We start from the raw sequence: 24,667 nt of genomic DNA on the forward strand, positions 1-24,667 counted from the left end.
GAAAACCAAAACAAAATCCAGGCTGTGTAAAGTTCCCATTGTACCTTAGTACTGATAAGGAGAAGGCCTGAAAGCTATTGTGTATGTTTTCTTGAATATGTTTTACCTTTTTCAGCTTTTATTGTCTCGTTAATACATGGGTGTGTTTATATATAAAAACTATATGGCAAGTTTGTCTCAGTTTCTTAGAATGAGTTTTATTGGTATATAAAGGTCTCATGAGTCTCTCTTGTAATGCTCAGCACTGCATTATTGTGTAAGAGCTGATTACAATTTCTTGTGATAGCAATGTAGGATATATGCAAAGGCTGCAACATTAAATATTTTAGACTTGGACACAAATGCAATTATTTAACTTCATAGCTGCCATTGGTTCTAAATATCATCAGCTGGAGTTACACAAAGAGACACAGATACCAAGCAACTGAGAGTAGTGGATCCTGATCTTGAGGCAGAACTACTACCTCAGGTAAGATGTACCCCAATGCCTCAAGGCTGGAACTGACAGCAACCAACATGGTCTAGCTCATCCCCAGACAAAATACTGCTAGTTCTTCCCTGGGGTTTGTACCCTGTTTCTGTCCATGGCTTGTGAGTCTCACCTGCCAGAGAGAAAGTACTGCTTTCTGTGGTATATTGACCAGCAGCTTTGACATCCACCTTTTCCTTCAGAAAATGGTGACATACCTTTCCTTTCTAGCATAACCTGTTTGGAAAAGGAAAAAGACTCCCATCTTCAAAGTCCCCATGCATTAGAGTGTTCTTATAGATATGGAATAGCTACTTCTAATTATGGCTTTCTTAAGGAACCCTAAACTGAACAGTGCTACTTTTTAGGAAAATGCTTTTAGTGGAGGGTACTTCCAAATCTAATAGATGGGCTGTTTGGCATATGTGGGGCATTGCATGTGGTTTTTCAGTCTCTGTTTACAAAGGCCTGCAGTGACAGGATGAGGGGCAATGACTTCAGACTAGAGAAGGGCAGATTTAGATTGGGTATCAGGAAGAACTTCTTTACTGTAAGGGTGGTGGAACACTGGAACAGGTTGCCCAGGGAGGTAGTTGAGGCCCCTTCCCTGAAGATATTCAAGTTAAGGCTTGACGAGGCCCTGGGCAATCTGATCTAGTGGAGGATGTCCCTGCTGACTGCAAGGAGGTCAGACTAGATGACCTTTGGAGGTCCCTTCCAGCCTGGACCATTCTATGATTCTATGATTTCTAATATTCTTCCTATTTTAATGAATGTTTAAAGTGAGTGTGAGGAAGAATGAGTGAGTGGGAGAAAAGATCTCTTTAGGCTAACGGCTACTACACTTATCTAAGGGGAAGATTTGTTCTAGTGCATGCTTATGTATTTCATATGAAACCCTGGTGTGGATACTTTTTCTGCATTTTATCCTACAGTTAAACAAAACCCCAAAAAAATGATTAGATCACAACCTGGAGCTCCATGCTTCCAGAACTCCACAATATTGTAGAACTACACTGAAAACACTACTGAGTTACACCGTTTCGTAAAATTTTCTTTCTCCACACCCTGTAAGTCTATAACATAGTGTTCTGGACAAAGCATGGATAATTTTTTGTCATCCTAGAAGGAGCAGGAGATATCTGTTGCCATCTTAAGAGATTATCAAATGCAGGCTGTGTGATCTGTCTTTATTGGAAGCTTCTATACCTTGTTATAGTAGGAAATGTGGTCCCTCTCTGCAGCTGCTGCTCAGAGCCAAGAACTTTGTCAGGGGGTTGGGTTTGGGATAAACTCATACATCTGTCTCGGGTAAGGAGAGCCATATCTAGCATGTGGGCTTAGTTACAAACTAGATACTGACCTAGAGACCCCTGAAGGTATATTCAAAGAATGTACTGTGTGCAGTTCTTAACCCAGTGAACTGTTCACCCATTCAAGTCATAAGAAGCCAGTTTCTCCAGGAGGACAGTGTGGGAAATGGTGTCAAAGGCTTTACTAAAGTCCAGATAAACAACATCCACCGTCTTTCCTTCATCCACTAAGCAGGTCACCTTGTCACAGAAGGAGATCAGGTTCACCAATCCATGCTGACTGGGCCTGATCATCTGGTTACCTTACACATGCTTCATAACTGCACTCAAGATGACCTGCTCCATGACCTTCACCAGCACCAACAGGTCTGTAAGATGCTGCAGTACAGTTGCCTTTATGAACTCTGTACTAACTTTGCTTCTGTGTTAGGCTTGTCTGTGAATAAATTAGTCTTAAGGTTTTATTTCTTGTCATTATATTTTTCTTGCAAAACCTGATAAAAATCAAAACCATTGAAAGTATGTGAAATCTCAAGCATTTTTTAATGTCACTTTGCAGAAACATTGTAAGTATAGCATGGTTTAGTATGGTCCAGAATGGCTTGACTATATAAATTTTTATTTTGTTTGTTACCTTGCCATTAAGGTTTGCTTAATTTTAAAGGATGCATGATTATCCTTAGACATTTGAATTTTACAGCAATAATTTGAATATCACTTACCCATATCTGGTGTATCCACTGGAAGTGCTTATAGTATTCTTTCCCTGATGCTAACAAGTCTTGAACTATATCCTTAAGACTTACCAAAAAACCCAAACCAAACCAACCATAATTATATTACATTAATATAAAGGTTTCTAGTAAAATATTAAAATATAAAATATTTTTACATAAAAAATATTTATTATAACTACATATAAGCTGACTCTCATTAGTGTCTTCTGACCTTATGGGAAAGTAGTATTTAAACCAAAGGCTTTGGAGTCAAAAGATTCAACAAAGACAGCACCAAAATGCCTCCATAAATCAGTTTATATCACTGTGAAACACGTAAAATAAAGAAACACACACATTTTGGTAGCATGTGTAATCCCAGTAATGCAGTGCCCATGTTAGAATAAATATATATTTAGTTCTATAATGCACTGAGTCATGTGGGTCACATCTTGTGCCACTGTGTGTACATAGCCCATTCCCCTTCCCACTCATGATTATGTAACTGCAGCATATATTTGCATAAAACATCTGGTTTGTGAGTATCCATGTATTTATGTCATCTTTAAATGCAGTTAAACAGCAGGAAATTAAGAGTTCTGGCAAGATATTACCAGTCCCACCTCTGCAGAACTCTAACAAATTGAAGAATATCATCAGTCCTGGAACTAGATTTTCAAAACAGATGTGTGTGAAAATCTGAAGGTAATTTGGATTGAACATTTATTAGTGTTGTGAAAAGACTTGTAAAAATAAAAGGAGCAGACTGTATCATTTTAAATAAACATTATTGGTTTTTACCTCTATTTAATAGTCAAGCTTGTTTTACTAAAATAGGTAAGGGCATTTGTTTGTGTGTGAGTCTACAGTTTCTGTGCCAACATTAACAATTGTGAGCTTAGCTTGATAATAACTAGGCAAAGATTATAAAATCAGTAGTGTCAGCTGCCTGGCCTGTGTACAATCAGGCTTTCATGAAAAATCTGGGGACTGGATTTGTCAGAACCAGAAAGCAGCTGTTCTCAACAGCATGCTTCTGCTCAGAGACTACTGCTATCTGAGTGAGAATTAATGCTCCCTTCCACATTAGTGCATTCTTCCTGTGATCCTTACAGCAGCTGCTACTGTGCTTCCTCTAAATACTTAAACTGAAGTTTTATTAGGACTGTAAGCAGTGATTGGCAAAATACCCAGAAGGCAAAAGTCCTGAAATTTCAGGGAAGTGGAGTTAGTAAATCATGTGTTGTTTTTGTGATCTTTGTCCTTTCAGTATCATGCTTCCTGGGGCCATAGTGGATTAGTCTGATACTCAGGCAGGATAATAACTCAGTCCCACACCCCAGATATCTTTCTTAGAAGCTATCTGATACTTGGAGGAAGATTATATGAAAAATTCTAGAGGCCGTAATTGGCCCCTAAGAAATAAAAATTATTTTTGAGGGTGCTTCCTTTTACTGTGATGTTTATTGACTGGAGATAAGTTTGCAACTCTACCACTTCCTTGCCTGGTGACTGTGAGAAAGTCACTTTATAACATGGTACTACGGTTTCTCCATATGTGGCATAGGAATAATTGAATTTACTTTATCTGTGGAACACTATGAGGGCTGTGGGGGAAGCAGGAAGCTGAAACTACTTTAAGAGTATTGGGAAGACCATACTGAGAAACAAAGCTTACATGGTTTTTACTTTGGCTATTGCAGCTTTTCTGGATAGTTGGTATTGGCATGTGACCATTGTGTCAGCAACTTGGACACAAGCCCACATAGCTTTTGAGCGTGCAATACTGTTAATGTAAACAAAATAATTGGAATCAGTTTTACCCTGTCGTCTTGCTTGTCAAGAAGCATGAAAGTGCAAATTCTGCCCGTCGTCTTCAGAGAAGTTTGGGGAAGTGCCGAATCCTGCATTACTTGAACAGAGCTCTTCAGAGCTTTTACTACAGACAGAGCTCAGTTAACTCAAGGTCCTAATTCAAATCTTCATGCTGCTGTAGTAAGAACAGTCTTAAGCACTAAATCCAGCTTTCGTCTGATCATATTTGATTTAACTTTTAAATATGCGTTTACTTTAAGGTCAGAGATTCCGCAGAGAGAGATGCTTTGAACTAGATCGATTTTGGGGACCTTTGCGAAAGCTGGAAGTTGTTGGAGCCCAGTAGATGTCAGTGTCGTCACACAATATGCTGCAGCAGCTTTGTTCACTAGGCGGTACGGTTGGTGTCCAGAGTTGTCTTAGATCATTAAAGTCTGTCATGTATTTACATAAATAACCTCTAGGAAATAGTTCTAGAAGCAGTGCTGCAACCCACTTATTCTGATTATATGATGTAGTGCCTACCAAACAATTCCTATGCAGAAATACTTCGGGGTATAAGAAGGCACATCAGAAGCAAACAAAGTGAAACGTTTCTGAATAAATGGTCAGTGACACAAAATTATAGTATGTGGCTCACCTTTCCCGTTGTCAGTCACCACCTGGTGCTGTCCAAGACCACTGTTGTTTTGTTTTCTGTCTGAGCTTCACATACAGTCAGGTTACAGGAATATTAACCGCAGAAAAATACAGTCATGAAAACACTCAGAAAGAAAACAAAAATTCATTCTAACAGTTACGGCCACTTCGGAGAAAGAGGACAGTGCTACTCCTCAAGGCCCACGAAGGTCTGCAGAGGTCTCTGATGCCTCTCTCACCGGGCCTCTGCGAGCCACACCGGCCCGGACCAGTGGGCGACGGGCTCATGCTGGGAGCGTCCGCACCCACCGCCACGGGCACGACCCGAGCCCAGCCCCTGAGACAGGGCTGTCAGGAGGACGCCACCGCTTCACGCCCGCCTGCGGAGGAGCGGGCCGCGGCAACGGCTGGTTGCTCCGACAACGGTTCACAGGCGGCGGCGGCGGTGGAGGTGAGAGAGCGGTGGAAGCAGGCGGAGATACGTTGTTGGGGAGCAGGGCAGTGCCTGAAGGCAGTACCTGAAGGGAGGCACTGACCCGGGGAAGGGGTGCTGAGCCCGCGGGACACCTCAGAGAAAGGAGCTGCAGGCAGCCGGGTGCAGGGGCGTTGGGCAAGTCTGGCAGAAAGGATCAGGGCCCAAGGCTGCGCCCCGGATCCTCGCCCTCTGTGCCGGGCAGAGCGGGAGTGGGGAATTGCATCTGCGAGCTTCACTCCCTTCTTCACGGGAATCCGGGTTTCTGCTGCTGAGGGCTTTGATTTCTGTGCACCAAATATGTGAGCTGAGCACTACTTAAGTGATTATAAGCTATGAATATGTGTGCAAGAGTTTGGTTGCACTGGCTGCATTAAATCTCTGATGACATTGAGGTTTACTTGTTCCATTGCACTGTATTTAGTGGGAATGACCTGGGTTGTTGGCAATATTTCAGTTACTGATTCATGGAACACCAGTATATATTATGTGCACTGCCTTACAGCATTAAAACAAAATGTCGTCATGGTCACAGTCATCCTCCTCTTCACCTGCACCTAACAGTACTGCTTCTTTATTGGACTTGGTTCTTCAGGAAAAGTTTCTTCTTCCTCATGCTACTGAGGCAAGTTCATTCTGGGCATATTAAGATTGATTTTTGTTTCTATTTACTTTGTTAACAAGATTCTAACCATGTGTTTGAAAACACAGTTCCTAGGTACAGATGGGAAGTAGCTGATATTTCAAAAAATGGGAGACTTGGACATAAAAATGGTATACTGGAACTATGGGTAAATTCTTATTTGTTCTTTTCTGCTCATATAGGTGAGCTAGGATAAATGAAATATGACGTTTTCACTAGAATTAATTAAAATCAATAACTTTGGTTTGGTTATATAATCCCCTCCCCCCCAAAAAAATAAATCTCTACAGATCTGCATTGTGTTACACAAGTTAAGTTGGTGCTATCCCTATGCTGGAGGGACAGAATGTTATCCGGGAGGACCTGGACGAGCTGGTGAAGTGGGCCCAGGTGAACCTCATAGGTTCATTAAGACAAAGTGCAGGCTCCTGCACTTGGGTCAGAACAATCCTCATTACCAATCAAGCTGGGGGATGAGGTGATAGAAAGCAGCCCTGCAGAAAGGACTTGGGAGTTCTCATGGATGAGAAGCTGCACATGAGCCAACAATGGACACTTGCAGACCAGAACGCAAATTGCATCCTAGGCTGCATCAAAAGAAGCATGGCCAGCAGATCAAGAGAGATGACTCTGCTCCTCTACTCTGGTGATGGTTCACCTGGAGTCGTGTGTCCAGCTCTGGGCCCCCAGCACAATATAGACATGGATCTGCTGGTCCAGAGGAAGGCCAGAGAGATGGCTGGAGCACCTCACCCTGTGAAGACAGGCAGAAAGAATTTGGGCTGTTCAGCCTGGGGAAGAGAAGGCTCCACAGATACCTTAGAGCTACATTTCAATATCTGAAGAAGGACCTACAGGAAAGCTGGGGAAGGACTGTTTAGAAGGGCTTGTAGTGATAAGATGAGGGGCAATGGTTTTAAACTGGAGCAGGTTAGATTTATGCTATACATACGGAGAAAGTTCTTTACAATGCGAGTGGTAAAATACTGGAACAGGTTGCCCAGGGATGTGGTTGAAACCCTGACCCTGGAGACATTCAAGATCAGACTTGAGGTGGCCCTGTGCAGCCTGATCTAATTGGAGGTGTCCCTGTTCATTGAAGGAAGTTGGACAAGATGACCTTTGAGGGTCCCTTCCAACCCAATGCAATCCGAGAATCTGTGGTACTTTGAGTCTTTCTAGCTGAAATACAGAAATGGATACATGGAATGACCCTAGCTTGTTTTCATTAACTACAAAATTCTGTGCACAAAATTTGAATCTTTAGGATTTAAGCCACCAGCTTGAAGTAGTTCATGTGAACTTTTATATTCATATGTGCCAAACTTGAAATTGTAGTATGTTTTATGTACCAAATTCAAGCCATTGAAAAAAAATGTTAAATCAATTACAATCTGGAGAAATGTTTTAATGTTTCCTGCTTTGGTCTTGCAGTTAAACAATGAAAATGTTTACACTTTGATGCAGAAGTTAAGTGAAAATGAAACCCAAAATACTGTAAGTAAATTACCATTTCTGTCTCTTCTTTATTCTGTGCTGTACATCTGAAAATTACTATGTCATGGATCATACAATTTCAAGTGGCAGTGGCAAAATGGGGGTATTTGTGGTTTGTCATCACAAAATTAAATCTTAGTTTCACAACTGAATGTTCATCTAAGCATTATTGTTGTATACAGGCATTAATTTTTTTTTTTTCTATTAAGAATCTCAGGAGAAAACTACTTGAAAGGGAGAACCAGATTAAAGAACTTTCATCCAAGCTTCAGCTTGAAAAAGTGAGTGACCAGTTCTGTTGGAATGCATGTTTTGTCCCAGTGCACTAGATTCTTATTTACAAATTTTAAATGTTGAGAAAAACAATTATTTCAAAGACTTGTGGAAAAAAAGGAAAATCCTGAGAGATACTTCTTACAGAAATATCTTAAAGCCATCAAGATTATATCCAAACCTATTAAGGATACAAGTTTCTCTTTAACACTAATGTCCCATGGTTCAGGGAGGGGCATGCATCTAGACAAGTGGCTTTTGGCTTTTCATTTACAGATTTGCAATAGTTCTGCAAAAAACAACAGCAACAACCAACCAAACAAAAAAACCTTAGAATGAAGTAATACAGAGTAAACAAACCAGATACTGCTCACAGTTTCCATGGCTCTCTGAGTGCAAGGAATAGGTAAAGGTAGTACTGACAGAGCAAATATCATTATTGATTCTCTGAACAAAAGGAAGGGGGTCAATGCAGAAACCAGCATAGGAAGAGGGAAAATGTCTGTCCTGTGTAGGAAGGTACTGTAAAACTTTGAACAGTGTTTTACTGATAGTTTATCAATCTGTGTTCTGATATTTGTATACATAAACTGTGCTTTATGTGCATTGTAATGTCGTTCAGTGTTAGTGAGGGTATGGAGTAGGCTCAGTTAAACCTTTAGAGAGACAATGTTGTACTTTGATTTTTGTAACTTGGGGTATGTTGAGTGCTATGGTTCTTTAAGAATTTTTCTTTGCTTAACCAGGAGAACATATCACTTGGCTGCAGGATAAACTTACCCAGCTAACTGGGAATCGAGGACCCTGTGTGAGTGCCTTCTTTCACACCTGACAATTGGCATGTCCTTGTCTTTATCTTGAAGTAGCATGCCTTTACAGAAGCATCCTTTTGCTTGAGAGTAGAAATGCTGAACAGAAAAGCCTATAAAGATTGCTAGCAAGCCTCAGCACTCACAGGTTCTTCACAGTGTGCCATGCCCTGACTAGAGAGCTATCTAAAGTGAAGTAATTAGGGGTGCTCAGAATCTGAAAGGATTAGTGACTATCTATGTTATTCCCTTGTTTCTTCTTACATTATTGCCAATAAATGACATTTTCATCAATACCTAACTGAATCTGAGTCTGCCTTTCTTAGTGGTGTCTGTAATGAACACTCTCACTGGTGCATTACAGTGGTCTTCTGGTCTATACTGATAATATCACTTCTTTCTACCTATTTTCATTATTTCTTATTTAAAATGAGCCAAAAGAATCAAGTTGCGAGAAATTTCATAGAATTATCTGACCTCAGATCTGGTGACATAGATTGCCTCTTCCTTATGCTTTATGTATCCCCTCAAACCATAGGTTGAATTAAATGTACAAATGCTTCTAATAGCACATGACAGTATTTAATGAAGATCAGTTCAGGTCAAATTAGTCAGGGTAGAGTTGATCAGTGTGGCTTGATTTTGATCAACCTGCATGCTAGATGCTTTTTGTCAGCCTGTTTTTCTGTGTTTATGTTTCCAGGCATTATTCGTACTACTTGGAGTCAGATTAAATATGGGGCAGCAATTATGTATGCATTCTTTCAAACTTGTGATTTCTGTTCAACAGTAATGATATTAGTAACAAGTTACTGCATGTTTTAGCTTTTCCATCTTTTGAGGACCTTCAAATGTCAGTTGGAAACCACAGCAAAGTAGAAAATAGAGGTAGCATCATACAGTTTATCTCCATAGACCAATAGATTCGTGTTTAATTCTCTTTCTTAGGTCAACATACAGAGAGAAGACCAGTCATCAAGATCACTAAAGGCAATACAAGCTCACCTGCAATCTCAGATTCAAAGAAAAGAAGTGGAAAATAATAAATTAAAAGCAAAAATGCAGGTCAACATATTTTTAATTGCATTTCAGGGTTTGTTGTTTTGTTGTTGGTTTTTTGTTTGTTTGTGTTTGTTTAAATAGCAAAGCCTTATTGGAGTCAGAGTTTAATGCAGATGTGAATGTTAAAGGATCACTTGAAATCACATTCTTGGTAAGAGAAAAATCTCAAAGAGTAAAAATCATCAGCATTTATATTTTGTATAGTCTGCCTGACTACACTACCTTAGTTGTAAGGTTAATTTTTTTTCTTCTTTTCTCATCTTGTGCATAATAGCAGTTCTGCTGAAGAGAAGTGAAACACATATAGACACATTTGCACTCACCTAACTGTGCAGTCTAGATACTTAGGTATCCATCCCAAGGGTGTCTCCATATAGTCAATAGAGATAGGCAAGTCCGCAGGATGAGTTTTGGTTGTAAGATAAAGATAATGAATTACTACCTATTTCTTTTTATTGACTCTAAAGTAATCAATAAATCTTTTAATAATGACTGAGAGAGAAACGCTTACCTTAAAGTGAGATTAGGCATTACTGTTATGTGGATTATTTCCATTTTCTGTTCCAAAAAGCAAGACATAATTTTGGGCATTTGTATCAGTTCTGGGCTTTAGAACAAGGCAAGGAAGAGGTTGTGTCAGAGGCTGGAGCTGTATGTGGCCTTGGATTCCAGTATTTAAAACTTGTCAAGAATGTAGGCATGAATGAGAAAACGTTTTAGTAGCATGCATCCTTTATTGATTGCATTATTTGAAGTTTTTAAGGAGACTACAGAAACTCAGTTTCAAAAAAAGTAACAAATTTAGAGCTGTAGAGATACATCATGTTTTCTTCTAAATAAAAACGATTTTCTTTTTCTATCTAGTACAACTATAGAATTCCAACATTAGATAAAGTAACTTGAGCTGCTTTGATTCAATCTTTATTTAAAGATCTGTTTTACAATTTATTTTAAAGTTGTGGTTTTTTGCTCTTCAGAAAGTTCTGATATTAGTTGTGAACAGTATATTTTATTTGTGTAACAATTTAACATAGAATACATAGAATAAACCAGGTTGGAAGAGACCTTCAAGATCATCGCGTCCAACCCATCAACCAATCCAACACCGCCCAAGCAACTAACCCACGGCACCAAGCACCCCGTCAAGTCTTCTCCTAAAAACCTCCAGTGATGGCGACTCCACCACCTCCCCAGGCAGCCCATTCCAATGGGCAATCACTCTTTCTGTATAGAACTTTTTTCTAACATCCAGCCTGAACCTCCCCTGGCGCAGCCTGAGACTGTGTCCTCTTGTTCTGGTACTGCTTGCCTGGGAGAAGAGACCAACATCCGTCTGTCTACAACCTCCCTTCAGGTAGTTGTAGCTGAAGTCCTGCTGATGGTTTTGTTCATAACTGGACAAAAGCTTGTGAAAGCTTAGCGTTACCCTTATGGGATTAATTCTCAATTTAAATTTACCTCAGCCACTGAATAATGGCCAAAGCACTTATTCATAGTATGATTGTGACCTCCTGTGGTTACAACGGGGGATAGCAGTTGCTCTCACACCAGCAGTTAAGAGCATGGGTTTTCTATTTGTTCAATTTATTGACACTATTCTTCTGCTGCCCCACTCCTGCAAGTCACATCTTTGCTTATAAAGTGCCCTGAAAGTGCCTACATATGAAAATTAATTCCTGCATGTTGGGAGGGTTATGTAATTTTATTTATTTGAAATAGTACTTTTTCCTTTTTGGTGAGTCCCAGTAGCTGAGACCATCTTTTACTTGGAAAACGCCATAAGTGCTATGAATAGAACTTGCACATGTCTTTATGACAGTAGTCATCTGTGGGTAGCTTGATAATCTATAGCACCTTAAAAATAATTGTATCTGAGGTTCTTCTTCAAGCAGAGTCAGGTATGCCTTTTATTGTATGTCATCATGTAGTGTTTCAATGTCTGGTCTTGTTTCCCATTCATATTTAAGTGATATGTAGATAAAAAAATGCAAAAGTCGTGAAGTTAAAGGCATCAGGTTCCTGGACTGGATGGGATCAGTAGAATCACTTCATCACAGTGATGCAAAAAATCTAACTAGTCAGAAATATTAACAGCAATAGAAAAGATAATATAATGACAGTTGTAGAACCCAGCTCTCACCTTGGTTGCATTGCACACATTTGATAATATAATTAAATGCATTGAAATATGGTTAATGGAAAAAAAAACCACTTAATGTGAATGCATTTTGTTTTCTGAGTGCTGCAAAATCCAACACTCAGGAAATTGTAAGATCTTCTTACAATATGTGATTTACTGCTGTGGTTTAATCTTTACCATAGCCTATTTTAATTATCTTTAAACAATTGTCCATTGCAGGCAGAGAAGCACTCAGTCTTTTCATTTTGCATTTTGTGCTTCACTGCCCATTGAACACAAAATGCACTTTCCTTAAAAATTAGTTTCTTCACTAAACCATCTTGTTTCATTAATAAAGTGGGACCATTATATACATGGGAAAAAGTCAGAGATCTTACAAGAAAATAGTTATCAAATTAAACACTATATTGTAATACATATATTCAAGAAAAGACCCTGGCCTTTCCTAGCTTCTTGGCAATAAAAAAATCAAACCTAAGAACTTATCTTTCATATTTAAATTTCATATGAGGTTATACTGATCTCCGGCCCTAGTTATGTGTGTGCTCATTATAGATCCAAAGTACGAACTAGTGAGTATCACTAGTAGCATCATTAAGGTGATATATTTTACAGAAATCAGTCAGTAGGGATGATGTAATCACATTTATTTTCCTCCTCATAAATGTTTTTAACATCCATGCCATGCCTCCTTCATTTAACTTCTGCATTTCTTTCCAAGAGCACACAGCAATCATCTGATTGCTGTCTTTCCCTTTACTCCTGCCTGCTTCTCACCTCCTCAACCTCTTCTCTTCATCACCCCTGTAATGAGTTTTCCCAACACATATATTTTTTTTTGCCTGCTGTTGTATGTATCTAACTCCTTGTATCGACCACAAGAGTTGGAATACAAATCCATTATGGAAACAGATTATAGGTGTAATTTGTATTCCTGATTATGTTATGTCACAAAATGAACTGTAAGGTAGAGAAGAAGGAAGGTGGAGAAGAGGAGACTCAGGGGTGACCTTATTACTCTCTACAACTACCTGAAGGGAGGTTGTAGACAGACGGATGTTAGTCTCTTCTCCCAGGCGGCCAGTACCAGGACAAGAGGACACAGTCTCAGGCTGCGCCAGGGGAGATTCAGGCTGGATGTTAGGGAAAAGTTCTATACAGAAAGAGTGATTGCCCATTGGAATGGGCTGCCTGGGGAGGTGGTGGAGTCGCCATCATTGGAGGTTTTCAGGAGGAGACTTGATGGGGTGCTTGGTGCCATGGGTTAGTTGTTTGGGTGGTGTTGGATTGGTTGATGGGTTGGAGGCGATGATCTTGAAGGTCTCTTCCAACCTGGTTTATTCGATGTATTCTATGTATTCTATGTAAAATATGACAAGTTAATATGTAATTGTGTTTAATTATGCTGCAGACTCTAGAAAAGAAAATAGCAGAATGGAAACTTCAAGTTGGTGAATACAAACGCCAGATTTTAGCCATAAAGGAAACAAGTGAGCAAAAAAAGACAGTTCTTAAAAAAGTAATCAGATTCCATAAACAAAGAGCTGAAGACTTTGAAGCAACTGTGGAAAATTTAATCTCCATCATAAAGGAACGTGTGAGTGACTACACTGTGGGCCCTGTTGTGGGTATTGTTTTAAATTGAACAACTGGGGGACTTTCACTTGTGGAAAAAAGGAAAAGTTGGTTTGTCATGCTACGTTTGTATCTCTCTTTATTGCGCTCCTTATTGGAGGAAAAGGTTGCTGTAACTGACATGCAAACTGTTACTACACTCACTGCCTTTGTTTTGTTAAAATATTTTGAATATCTTAACCCATGAGGTTTTACATTTCATACTGTAGTAGTACTGCAAGCTTTCAGTGCACCTCTCCTGATCTTCCTCTTAGGCCTTTATGGATATACACTGACCAACAGCGTACAATCCATGGTTAAAGTTTGAAGTCTTCATTTTCTTTATTTACCAGTGAATGATATTTCATGTGGATACTTAGCTTTCTGCTTCTAAATATTTGCTCTGAACCTTTTCAAAAACTTCCTTAATCTACATTGTTCCTCAGATTCTTGCTACAGTGTGTAACTGTTGAAGAAAGCTACTTGGATCAGAACTGTGCTGAGATCTTTATTGCCTTATTTAGATTTCCTAGTAAGAGTGTGTTTTCATACTCCTAGATGTGTTGCCATCATTTTGGATATGTCAGTATTACAGATATATTTTTCCAGTTAGTATAGCAGGAGATGGTTAATATATTTTTTTTTGTGTCAGTCATTGTGAGAAGAAAATAATGGACTTTTAAGTATACTGAGAAGTGCAGAGGGATGGCAAAAAACTCCTGAAATTTTCAGTGCTTTCTAGTCACACTTGTTTTCTTTCCCCATTGAAGACCTGGTGTACTTTCAAGATAGCATGTGTTGGTTAATTATCCATACTTCTTTGAGGGACTTCCCTTAACTTTGCTTTTCTTACCTAGATATTATTTTTTATTCTTGAAATATTGTGGCAGAATTTTATTTTTTTATTAATTTAGGTAATTTATATGTAGTAGAGAAGTATTGAAGACAAGTAATTTTGCTGTATGATTTTAATCTCAAATTTTGAAATATTATTGTGTTCTATAGTTGATATACAGTACCAGTGCTTAACTGTGTCTCTGCCCTGAAAGTAAGTCTGTACTTAAGACTTTAAATTTTTCTAAATGTGGGTAGTTTGGTTTATTTTCTTTTGAGACAAGACAAAATTTACACTGTTTTGTAGTAGGTAGATGCCGTGAAGACATTTTATCTTGAATATCTCCTATGTTTAGTGTGGTGGCTTGAAGGACCGATCCCTCCTTCCTTCCCACCACAGGCAGGAAAAATGAGACTCAAACAAACAGATTGCAGAGGTGGTGGAAAGTTTAAATGGAAAAGCAGTGAATATTTTACAGGAAACCACAAGCATAGTGACAAAAGAGATCCCAAAGCATACCCAGAAGCATCCCAACACTTCCCTCTCCCCACCTGAGGGCACATCCAAAACCTCCAGGGCTCTTTCTTCCTCTTCCACTGTTAGGCTAATGTCAGCTGGCCGGATCTGAGATTGCCCTTCCCCTTTCTCCTCCTGGCCTGGCCAGGCCCCAAGAGGCCTCAAAGATGACTCCCCCTCCATTACCAGACAGGGACCATCTCCATAGGAGCAGTGAGGGAAGAAAGAGGAAGTGCAGGACTTTGCAGGTGGGTTTTGTAGGGAGCAGGACATAATGGGATGAAATACGCAGCTTCCTGTGTTCACTCACTGGGCTGGACCCTCAGGACACCGGAGGTGTGTCTTATGTGGCAGCGGCAGGGGGACACCCAGCCTGAACCACCACATTTAGAAAAAATTGTAGAACAATATGGCATTTCTTTTGTTACATAATTTGTAATTTCTGTATCCTCCAGGAAATCAGGCTGTTTGACATACTGTCAGCTTCTGATGTCTGGAAAAAACAGTACAGAAGTGTAGTTGAAGAAATTACAATGTTAAACATTCAAAAAGAAGATCTTGAGAAGTAAGTTAAACTGTTTGTCTATATTTTTTTGTTGGTTTTTTTCTGTAGTCATACAGTGTTTGTGCTTAATAGTGTAGTACTCAGTGTTGCCAATGTGAATAAATAATTCTGAGCAGAATTTAGAAGCTATACAAACTGTAACAAATTTATTTTTTTACCCTTTTCTCTCCTGCCTTTCACAACTTTTTCAGAAACTTCATTTTCCCATACAAGTAAGGAACTATTCTTTCCCCTGCATACTTCTGATTAGCCTAAACTTGTTGGTAGCTACTCTGCTGTTTCCTCAGAATCACTTATTTAGTAGCTGATTCAACAGATTCAGTGTTAACCCTTGTGTGCACTGAACTATAGAAGGAGGTTCATAGGCTTATAATTTCTGTTTCAAACTGATGATGTCAAAATTATTTCAGTTCACCCCACTAGAGGATAGAGGCAAGTTCCTCTCAGGCACATGTTTGAGCACTTTATACTTGTGAGGAAAAGCAACAGAACGTCGTCCAGCCTTATTCAAACTATGCAGTCAAATCTTAATGTACATGAAGTTTATGCTATTTTCTTTGTCAAATAGTGACAAATGGCTTTTTACCTTTCTGTTTGTAGAATTTGAACAAGCAAAGAAACTATTATGTGCCATTTAGCCAGGCAGAATGTTGGGGTTTTTAACAAAGAACTTGGTTCCTGGTCAAATATGTAACAGCTCAAATTAAATTGGCTTGACTCTTTTGTTCTTGTTTCAGAAAATCTCATAGTTCTGGAATTATTTTCAACATATTTTAAAATTTAACAGGAGTGCAGGTACAAAACATCAGACCAGAAATCTGTCTAGCCCACTAGTGAATATAAGGAGGAATCTGGGAAATATTAAGAAAAGGGAACCATCTATGATATTTCCCTCAAGTAGTCATTCTGCTTTAAACTGTTTTTATTTTAGCTGAAAATCATTGCTTGAAAAGAAGAAGCCTTTGCTTGAAATGTACCATTCTAACAAGACTTGTTCTACATGGCATTGTATGACTAAACAGCAGAACAAATTTCAGTGTTTACCTTCATTAATATGAAAAGCATAGTAGTAGTTTATGTGCAGTTTATGTAGCATATGTAGTTTTTTAATATGGAAAGTACCCTTCCTAAACTAGCTATGGAATGTTCTTCATAGGACATTATCTGACAGACTCTATAAATTAAGCATCATTCCATTTTGTGCAGTATCTGTAATGCATAGTTTTCTTGGAAATATGATTGGGTGTTCTAGATAATGAATTTACTTATAACTGAGCTGGACCACTCTTTTGCATGGTTTATTTCAGCACATACTGCTTCTTGGGATGTTTAAATGTGTTTGGTTTGTTTTAAATAAAATAATAAAAATTAAGATATACATGCTATAGTAAAAGGTAAAATGTAATTTGCATAGTGAGAGTTTTGGAAGCGTTGTGTATTATATGGAAGTTCTTACCTATCTAACAAGGCAGATCACAAGCCTTTTGGAAGACCTGAAAAGAAAGGAGGAATGGAAAAGAAACTCAGATGAGGAAGTTCTTGGAAAGCTCAATTCTATTAACTCTGAAAATGAAAGATTAAAGGTAAGATCATTATAAATCATTGTCAAATAGCTCTGCATCTGTGCTACATTAATAAAGTAACCACATTCATTCCTGTTGGCCCTTCTGTCTAGAGGTCCAGAACATGTACGATAAATTTTTCCATCCATGTTTTTACAGGAAATGAAAACGAAATGTTGAAAATTTATCAGTGGAACTCTATTGCAAAGCTAGGAACAGGGTTGTCCAATCATCTGTCTGCTTAACCAGAATGCTGTTGATTTTACCATCAGTAGCTACAAAATTGCTTAACTAGAAATTGTTCTTTTATGTTTGCAAAACATTCTTTGAAGTTAAAGAACTGAGCTTAGCTCAATTATTAATCTCAATTTTAAAAGATTTCACAGGTTTTGTATTCAGTCTCCAAAGCACCTGTGCGGATGCTCTCACGAGCTGACAAATGAACAATGAGCTGTAATATTTATTTGACAGGATAAATAATTGTGTTACTATTTTTAATGCCTGCAGGCCACTTGCTAGTAGCATTGTATGGTAGAATGTGTTGTTTTAATAACACTGCTACAGTTTCAATATTTTCTGTGTTTTATTCAAGACTTCCCGTGTTACACTGGAAAACAGTACTGCTTCTGCTGAAAATGAGCTGCTAAATCTGCAAGAGAAGACAAAGTGGCAAGAAAACCTTGTAGAACAGTATAAAAATCAGGTAACTAGCATATTTAAAATGTTCAGGTATGGGTTTTAAATTTGTAAGGAGTTTTGAGGAAATTATAAAGTATTTGTTTCTAATAAAACAGATTCGTTGTCATGTTTATTTGTAACACTGAAGATCATAGAATGCTGTTACAAGCCACATCCAAGAATATCTTCCACACTCTTACTAGTCCACATAATCCTTACTGAATTATGTGAAGCCTAGTTGAAGCACATTAAAGCCAAAAAAAGCTAATTATATACTCATTTAGAAAAGGTTTACTTCCTAAAAAGCAAGCTGGCTACCCAGTAAGCTATATTTAAAAAGTAACTTTTGAGTCTGGTGTCTTTAGTTGACATATGCAATGATATTTTACCTCTTCTTGGTCAGATCCTTATTTTTGCAATCCTAAGACCAGTAAACCAACACTCAGGTACATTATAAGTATCTTCTTATTTGCATAGGCAGCTCTGCATTGAAAAGACCATAAAACATAAATCATACTTTTTATCAGTTCCTTTTTTTTTACATTTGCATTCACAGCATAATTTTTTTAACATTGATGTAGTATGCTGTACTATAGACATCATTTCACTGACAGTCTTGGCTTGTCTCTTTTTAAAATCATGGACAAGAGAAAAGACATGAGCAAGATCTAAGTACAGCTAGTGTGTCTTGTCTGTGGAATGCACCACCATAATTAAAGTTTTTGCCCAGTTCCAGGGAACAGGGCTGAAATGTGCTAGCTCTTAGCTGTGATAACTGTCGGTGATACTTGTAATTTGGGAAGAGAAGGATGAATCATGCTGGCTGCTTCTGTAGCTCAGCTGTACAAAATAGCAATACCAGAGTGCTCTTTACCTGGTTATTCTTTTATATTTGCTGTGGTGAGTAGGATAACAAAAAATAACTAATGTCATATGATGACAATATTGAGATTCTATTTAGAAATCAGAGATTATGCTTCATACTAATTATAGAACGATTCTATTTTTTTTCTATATTTAAAAGAAACACTTTCCATATATGTGCAAAAAAAGTTTGTCCTAGACACAAAAATTGCAAACAGCATTAGAAGAACTGAAATCTAGTTATGAAACAGTCTTAAATGAAAACAAAAGAATAACAGCAAACAAATGCTTAGAAGTAAATAAGGGAAGTTTTGCAGTAATAAAGCATTTTTCAAACAGTTCTGTAGGACAATGATATTTCCCAATGTTATTGTGATCCCCTTATTATAAGTCACAAGGTACTGGCTCTTTTTTCTTTTTCTATGTATAAAATTGTCTTTAAATTCACTGAATGTTTTACTAACTCTTACTTGTGAGATGGTGGGTTTTTTGGATACTGCATAATGGCAAACAGGTGAGAAAAGGTTCCTAGAGCTGGAAGTTGGGCTACCATTTTAGAATTTAAGAGTTCTTTTGTTACTTTAAAAAATGTGACTTTGTCATTGATGATTTTACAACTAGATCTCTCAACAGAACAGCTGTGAAAGTTGCATAAGGAAGCAAACCTACTGTAAGACTACTTTGCTTTGACTAGCAGTTAAAATAGAGAATCCTTATAGAGATGGGCTTTAAATTTTTCAGCAGATGGAGCTGAATACTGAACCACAGTTAGCACGCTCTTAAGCACTAGAAAACAGTATAAAATTGCTAGGAAAATCACTTTCCTCAGTTCTACAGCTCATCAAAATATATATATTCTCTTAAGCCATAAATCTGAGGCAGGGGCAAGTTGTGCATTGGCTGCAATGTTGTTTTAGAGCTTAGATGTAATCCTCACAGAAAGAGCATCTTGGATGTTAATGTTATTTCATAATTTATTTTTCCATTATTGAGTTGTAGAATGGAGAAAAATGTTTTCTGATCCCATGAGTAATGTTTGCACAGCACTGTATGTGGCCTCAGTTGCCAGTATGTGTTTCTCTCTTTTCAAATAGAATAGAATAGAATAAACCAGGTTGGAAGATCCATGTAAGCTGTTTAGTACATCTGTATGTCGTCTCCCAAAGTATATTGCAATCAAATTAAAATTAAAACCTGGGTATTGCATAATGAACTGCTAATATTTGCATAATTTTGTAAAGGTTCATTCTGAGTGTTACCAAATCTTTCCTGAAATGTAAGCAGAGATAGAAATGTCTCCAACTTGTAACTTTGTGTTTTATAAAATATGTGATATTATACAACTTGTATAGAATTTCAGATTTATTGCTGACACGGAGAGCCACTAAGTACTGTACCTATTAATTTACAGTTTTACTGTCGCATTTTTCTCCTGTGATGCTACTATGCAGGTGAGGCTCAAAACAGAGGCAGAGTTAAAGGAGTTAGAACATGCTCATGACTTGCTGAAAGGAGCTGAGGAAAAGCAGCAAGAATACCAGGAAAAGCTCGCATATTGGGAAAGGATCCATGCACAAAAATGCAAACTCCGTAGGGAGCTGCAGGTTCAGGTGCTTAGAACATAATTATTTTTTAAAATATATGAGAAAATAATGTGGAAGAAAGTCTCTGGAATTTTTTTTTTTCCTCTTAGTATGTGACACTTATGTGGTTCATTATTTTGCTTCATAAATCAAAAGCTGCTTCTGTAGAAATAGCATAATGCAACTGTATTTATATAAATTAACTATGTGACAAGACTAGTTGCTTTGATTCTGTAAGCAAGTATATTCTTGATCCTTTTGAATACTTATGTCCTGAGATGTATTGCAGAATTCTTCCCTGGAAATAAATGTGGAAGTCTACTTATTGTTTGTATCCAGTGGCATAATCTAATTCCTCACTAGATTTGTTTTTAACGACTGATTTATAAACCAAAAGATATTTGCTCGTATCGTCATAAATATTTGCCCATATTGTCATGTTGTTGATGATGTTTAACATTCAAATACTTGCATTGGTTGATAAAATATTTGAAGTGGATCATTTCCATTTTCAGTGGTGTTTTAGCACTAGTGCTTGTATTTTCTCCTGTGCTTTAGTATGAATATTCCTCAGCCTTTTTTCCATGATAACAATTTTTGTGGCAGGGCTGTGTTTCGGGGTTCATAGATTTACAGAATTGTTTAGGTTGGAAAGGACCTTCAAGATCATCTAGTTCCAACCCCCTTGCCATGGACAGGGACACCTTCCACCAGACCAGGTCACCCAAGGCCCCTTTTAGCCCTGCCATGAACACCTCCAGGCATTCCGCTTTCTTTCTGTTTTTTTGTTTTGTTTTTCTAATGTGCTTTTGAGTTAAGAGAATACTCTTCTACCATGAATAACAAATGTGTTTGAATCAGTAGCATGCAAAAGAGGCTTAATCATCTTCTTCTGTCAGTCAGAAAGCTTAAGCAGTTTTGTTTTGTTTGAGATTTCTTGCCCAGATGACCTCTATAACATCAAATTTTATTCTTGTTTGTGTCATATTGAATACTCCTTCCAGGAATGTTTGTAAGACCATAAATCTGTCTTTGTTTCGTGAAGTATGTAAGGAATGCATATATTAAATGATACATCTAGTTTTAATCTAATTATGTTTGCCTGATAAATGCAAAAACCCTCTGAAGTATACTGAAGTAATTGGCAATATAGTTACTAGTCTGGTGGAAGAGTAATTACGTTTCAGCATTGAGTATTGGTGACATTCTTTAAAGATTATTATTCTTGATTATGCGATCAGAATTTAGGAAAATCAGTTTACTACCCCTCTGCTGGGGTTTTCTGCTACTGCCCACTTCAGTCCTCTAGATGAACAGTCTGTAATTCACATAAGCAAAACCAGCCAGATCTGTTCGAGTACTGAATAGAACTGCTTGAGGTAGTTCAGTGAATGATGGAGTGAATGACACCTTAATGGTGTCAGCAGGCTGCTGATGTGGCTATTTATTCCTAATCTGCTGTGGATGGAAGGTAGCAAAAGCAATAACCTTATCACTAGTGTTATGAGATTTAAAAGAAAACACGTTGAAGTTTGTCAGTCTGGATTCTGAGCTGGGGAAGACAGTTTGATTTCTTGCTTTCTTTAGCTTCTGCTACCTTCAGCTTCTGCTACCTCTTTTTATGAATTTGACTGTATTTTTTTTTTCTCCCCACTACTTTCTGAAATTCTTTGCCAGTCATTCCTATACCGTTCTTTGATAACTGTATATATATGCAGTGTTACTTTTATGCTTTCTGTGGCTGTAGTGTGAGCAAATTTATTTTAGCTGGAGTCTGAGGCTTTAAAGTTCGTTAGGAGATAGTCTCAGCCAATTCCTCATGCAGAAGGCTGTGTAAGCAGCATATGGGTTTTGTTAAGACTTCACTTTGTTACAGGACAGGTTTTCAGTCTTATTTTAGTCTGCTCCTTTGGCTGTATTTTATTTGTTTTAAATACAAGATAAAATTTACTTGAAATTACATACAGTTTACCTGAAATGACATTTAAATTGTTTGATTGGATTTTATTAGGCAAGCTTACTTTATTCTCTAATACCCTGTATATAGGTCTCTAACTACAAATAATTTGCCATTTTCACAGGAGGAAGACAGTGTAACTTCTGTGGGCAGTCATTCCCTCGTGGAAGAAAACCATAGCATTCAGAAGCACTATGAAGACCTTAAAAGGTAACTTTTGAAAAATCTGATTGCAAGCAATTCCTACCCTTTTCTGCTATAGTGAATTATAATGCATTAATCTCTTTGTCATGAAGGCAATTAGAACAGATGGAGTTTCAAAATGAAGAACTTGCTTGTCAGCTCAAAAAAGAAGATGAGAGTCTTCAATGCAGTAAATTGCAGCTTGAAGAGAAAACTGCAGACTTTAATGGATTAACCAGGCAACTGGAATCTGCTTTGGAAGATGGGAGAAAAATGGTATTGATAATTTCATACATTGTTTAATCTTGTTTGCCATTTTCTATCTTAAAATAACATTAAAATCAAATGTGCTTGAGAAGAGAAGATGGGAGGAGATTATTTTGCATGTAGGGAGCAATACTAAAAAGTTTTCAGTAATTTCTGAATGTTTAAGCATGGATTGCACAATTCAGCTTCTTTGGAGAATTTGGATTCTATTGAAACTAATAACAAAGTTCAGTGGACCCACATTTCATTTTCTTTTCTTTATCATTCGATGTCACCTAATGTTAAATCCCACACATGCGGCAAAAAGTTTCTTAATCTTGTCATCTTGTCTCTTTCTTATCTTCTTTGAAAGTGGCTGCACACAAGAACATTGGTGTTGAAATTTTTCCCATTTTAAAGACTTGGAACATTCAATGTTAAGCAGAGATTTGTCATTTTGTAGAAAGGATGCAAACAGCGAATCAGTGGAAGAGGAAATTCAGATTGCAGTGAAGGATATTAGTTCGGTCATGAAGTTGTGATTTTTGTATCAGATTAATCATGTAGAAATAAACTACCTGAATTTTCTCAATAATGCCTGAGGATATTTATTTAGTTTGGAAAAAAACAACCTTTGGCTTAATTGACAAATGAGTTACAAAAGTGTCTTCCTCCCAGTAATATTACATTTTTTTTCAAATTGAAAATTCTTTCAAGTTTAGCCAGAATATTTCTGTGCATAAGAAATAAAGCATTGCATGACAGAATGGGAAATCGTGCTGTTAATGACAAGCTAAAAGAAAATCATTTGGTTTGGGCTTTAAGTGAAGTTAAAGATGCATCATTTCTGTTCTAGGTAGCTGAAGAACTGGAAAAGATGTCACACAAAGAACAAGCCCTTGAGGCAAAAATGCTAATTCTTGAAACTGAAGTGAGAAAGGGACAAGAGGAGAAAAAAAAGCTCCTCCGCATATCTCAACATGTAAGTACTGTTTATGAATTAAATAATTACTTACCACATAACTATTTACAGTAAAAGTTCCTTTTACTTAAAAACACACTACTGATACAATTGATAAACAATTTCAAGAGCAGCAGGTTATACTGAACTCAACAATATACTGCATATATTGACATTTCTAATAGTCTTAACAGATGCTTAATCTAATGAAATCCCTGCTAAGTGCATTACATATCTTTTTTCCCCTTTAGAATGAAAAGCACTATGAAGTACATCTAAAAGAGCTGGAAAACAGCCTACAGAAGTCAGAGAACAAGAACCAGAGCATGCAGAATTATGTGAAGTTTTTGAAAGCTTCATATATAACAATGTTTGGCTGAATTATTTAACTATAAAATACTTTTCAAGATTTGTCTCTTATTCTTATTTGAGGCAAGGCTATTGAGGACTCTGTCAGTATCCTGCAGGACTGAGTTCCATAATGATAGTTCTTCCCCAGGAAAATTCCTGTTGTTGACAGGGGGATGCAGGCCAATTATACTGTATATCCTAGTGGTTGGTCACATATGTGCAATTTGTCTGGTATTACGGATATAAAGAATTGTTTTATTCATGGAAGAGAAGTGAAAAGGCAGACTGTATGGTCTGTGAATTTACTAGGTGAGGTCCTGTACTATAAAATCTTACAAGCATCCCTTTAGTCCATGATAAATGCATATGATCACAGATTACCTTTCAGTTTGTCTGGGGAAAGACAACATTCATGGACTTGTTGCATAGTAATTAGCATATTTTATTTATTAATAATTATATAATAGTTATAATTTACTTTCGGTTACTGTAGAAATCTAAAAATCTATCCTATTAAGACAGGAAAAAATACAGAGAGCATTAGGTTCCCTTCCTTTATTTTCCCTCTAGCTTAGCATCAATACAGCCCACACTGCTGCACTGCATGAAATATTTACCACCACCAGGCTGTCCCATCCAGCCTTTTTTCCCTATATTCTACTATGATCTGCAGCATACTATAGTAATATTTTACCAATAGAAGTAGTAAAGTATTTTAGATATAGATATGGTTGAAGCTCTGAATGTGTTGACATACACTTTCATGATGACATAGCTCCAGTAAGGTATTGAAGTATTTGCCTGAGTAAAAGAGCTGCTGTTCACTGAGGTGAGTAAGACCAATTTATGCCTCCAGTTAAACAGATGTAAATATTTAGCTGAAACAAGATTAGTACAAAAATCA

General features: G+C 37.5%; 1 protein-coding gene across 1 annotated transcript; it reads left to right on the forward strand.

The window, feature by feature from the left end:
- The first annotated feature begins 4,659 nt into the window (after positions 1-4,659).
- ODF2L (outer dense fiber of sperm tails 2 like) lies at positions 4,660-23,792 on the forward strand. The gene is given in 17 exon segments (XM_054164956.1): positions 4,660-4,708; positions 5,110-5,403; positions 6,109-6,215; positions 7,502-7,564; positions 7,774-7,845; positions 9,595-9,711; positions 13,260-13,445; positions 15,269-15,378; positions 16,847-16,961; positions 17,373-17,393; positions 17,533-17,643; positions 18,682-18,798; positions 19,934-20,092; positions 22,147-22,232; positions 22,319-22,481; positions 23,308-23,433; positions 23,664-23,792. Coding segments are annotated over 17 exon segments (2,025 nt in total).
- Positions 23,793-24,667: the final 875 nt, after the last annotated feature.

The sequence above is a fragment of the Dryobates pubescens genome, chromosome 11, assembly GCF_014839835.1.
Source record: "Dryobates pubescens isolate bDryPub1 chromosome 11, bDryPub1.pri, whole genome shotgun sequence".
Lineage (NCBI taxonomy): Eukaryota > Metazoa > Chordata > Aves > Piciformes > Picidae > Dryobates > Dryobates pubescens.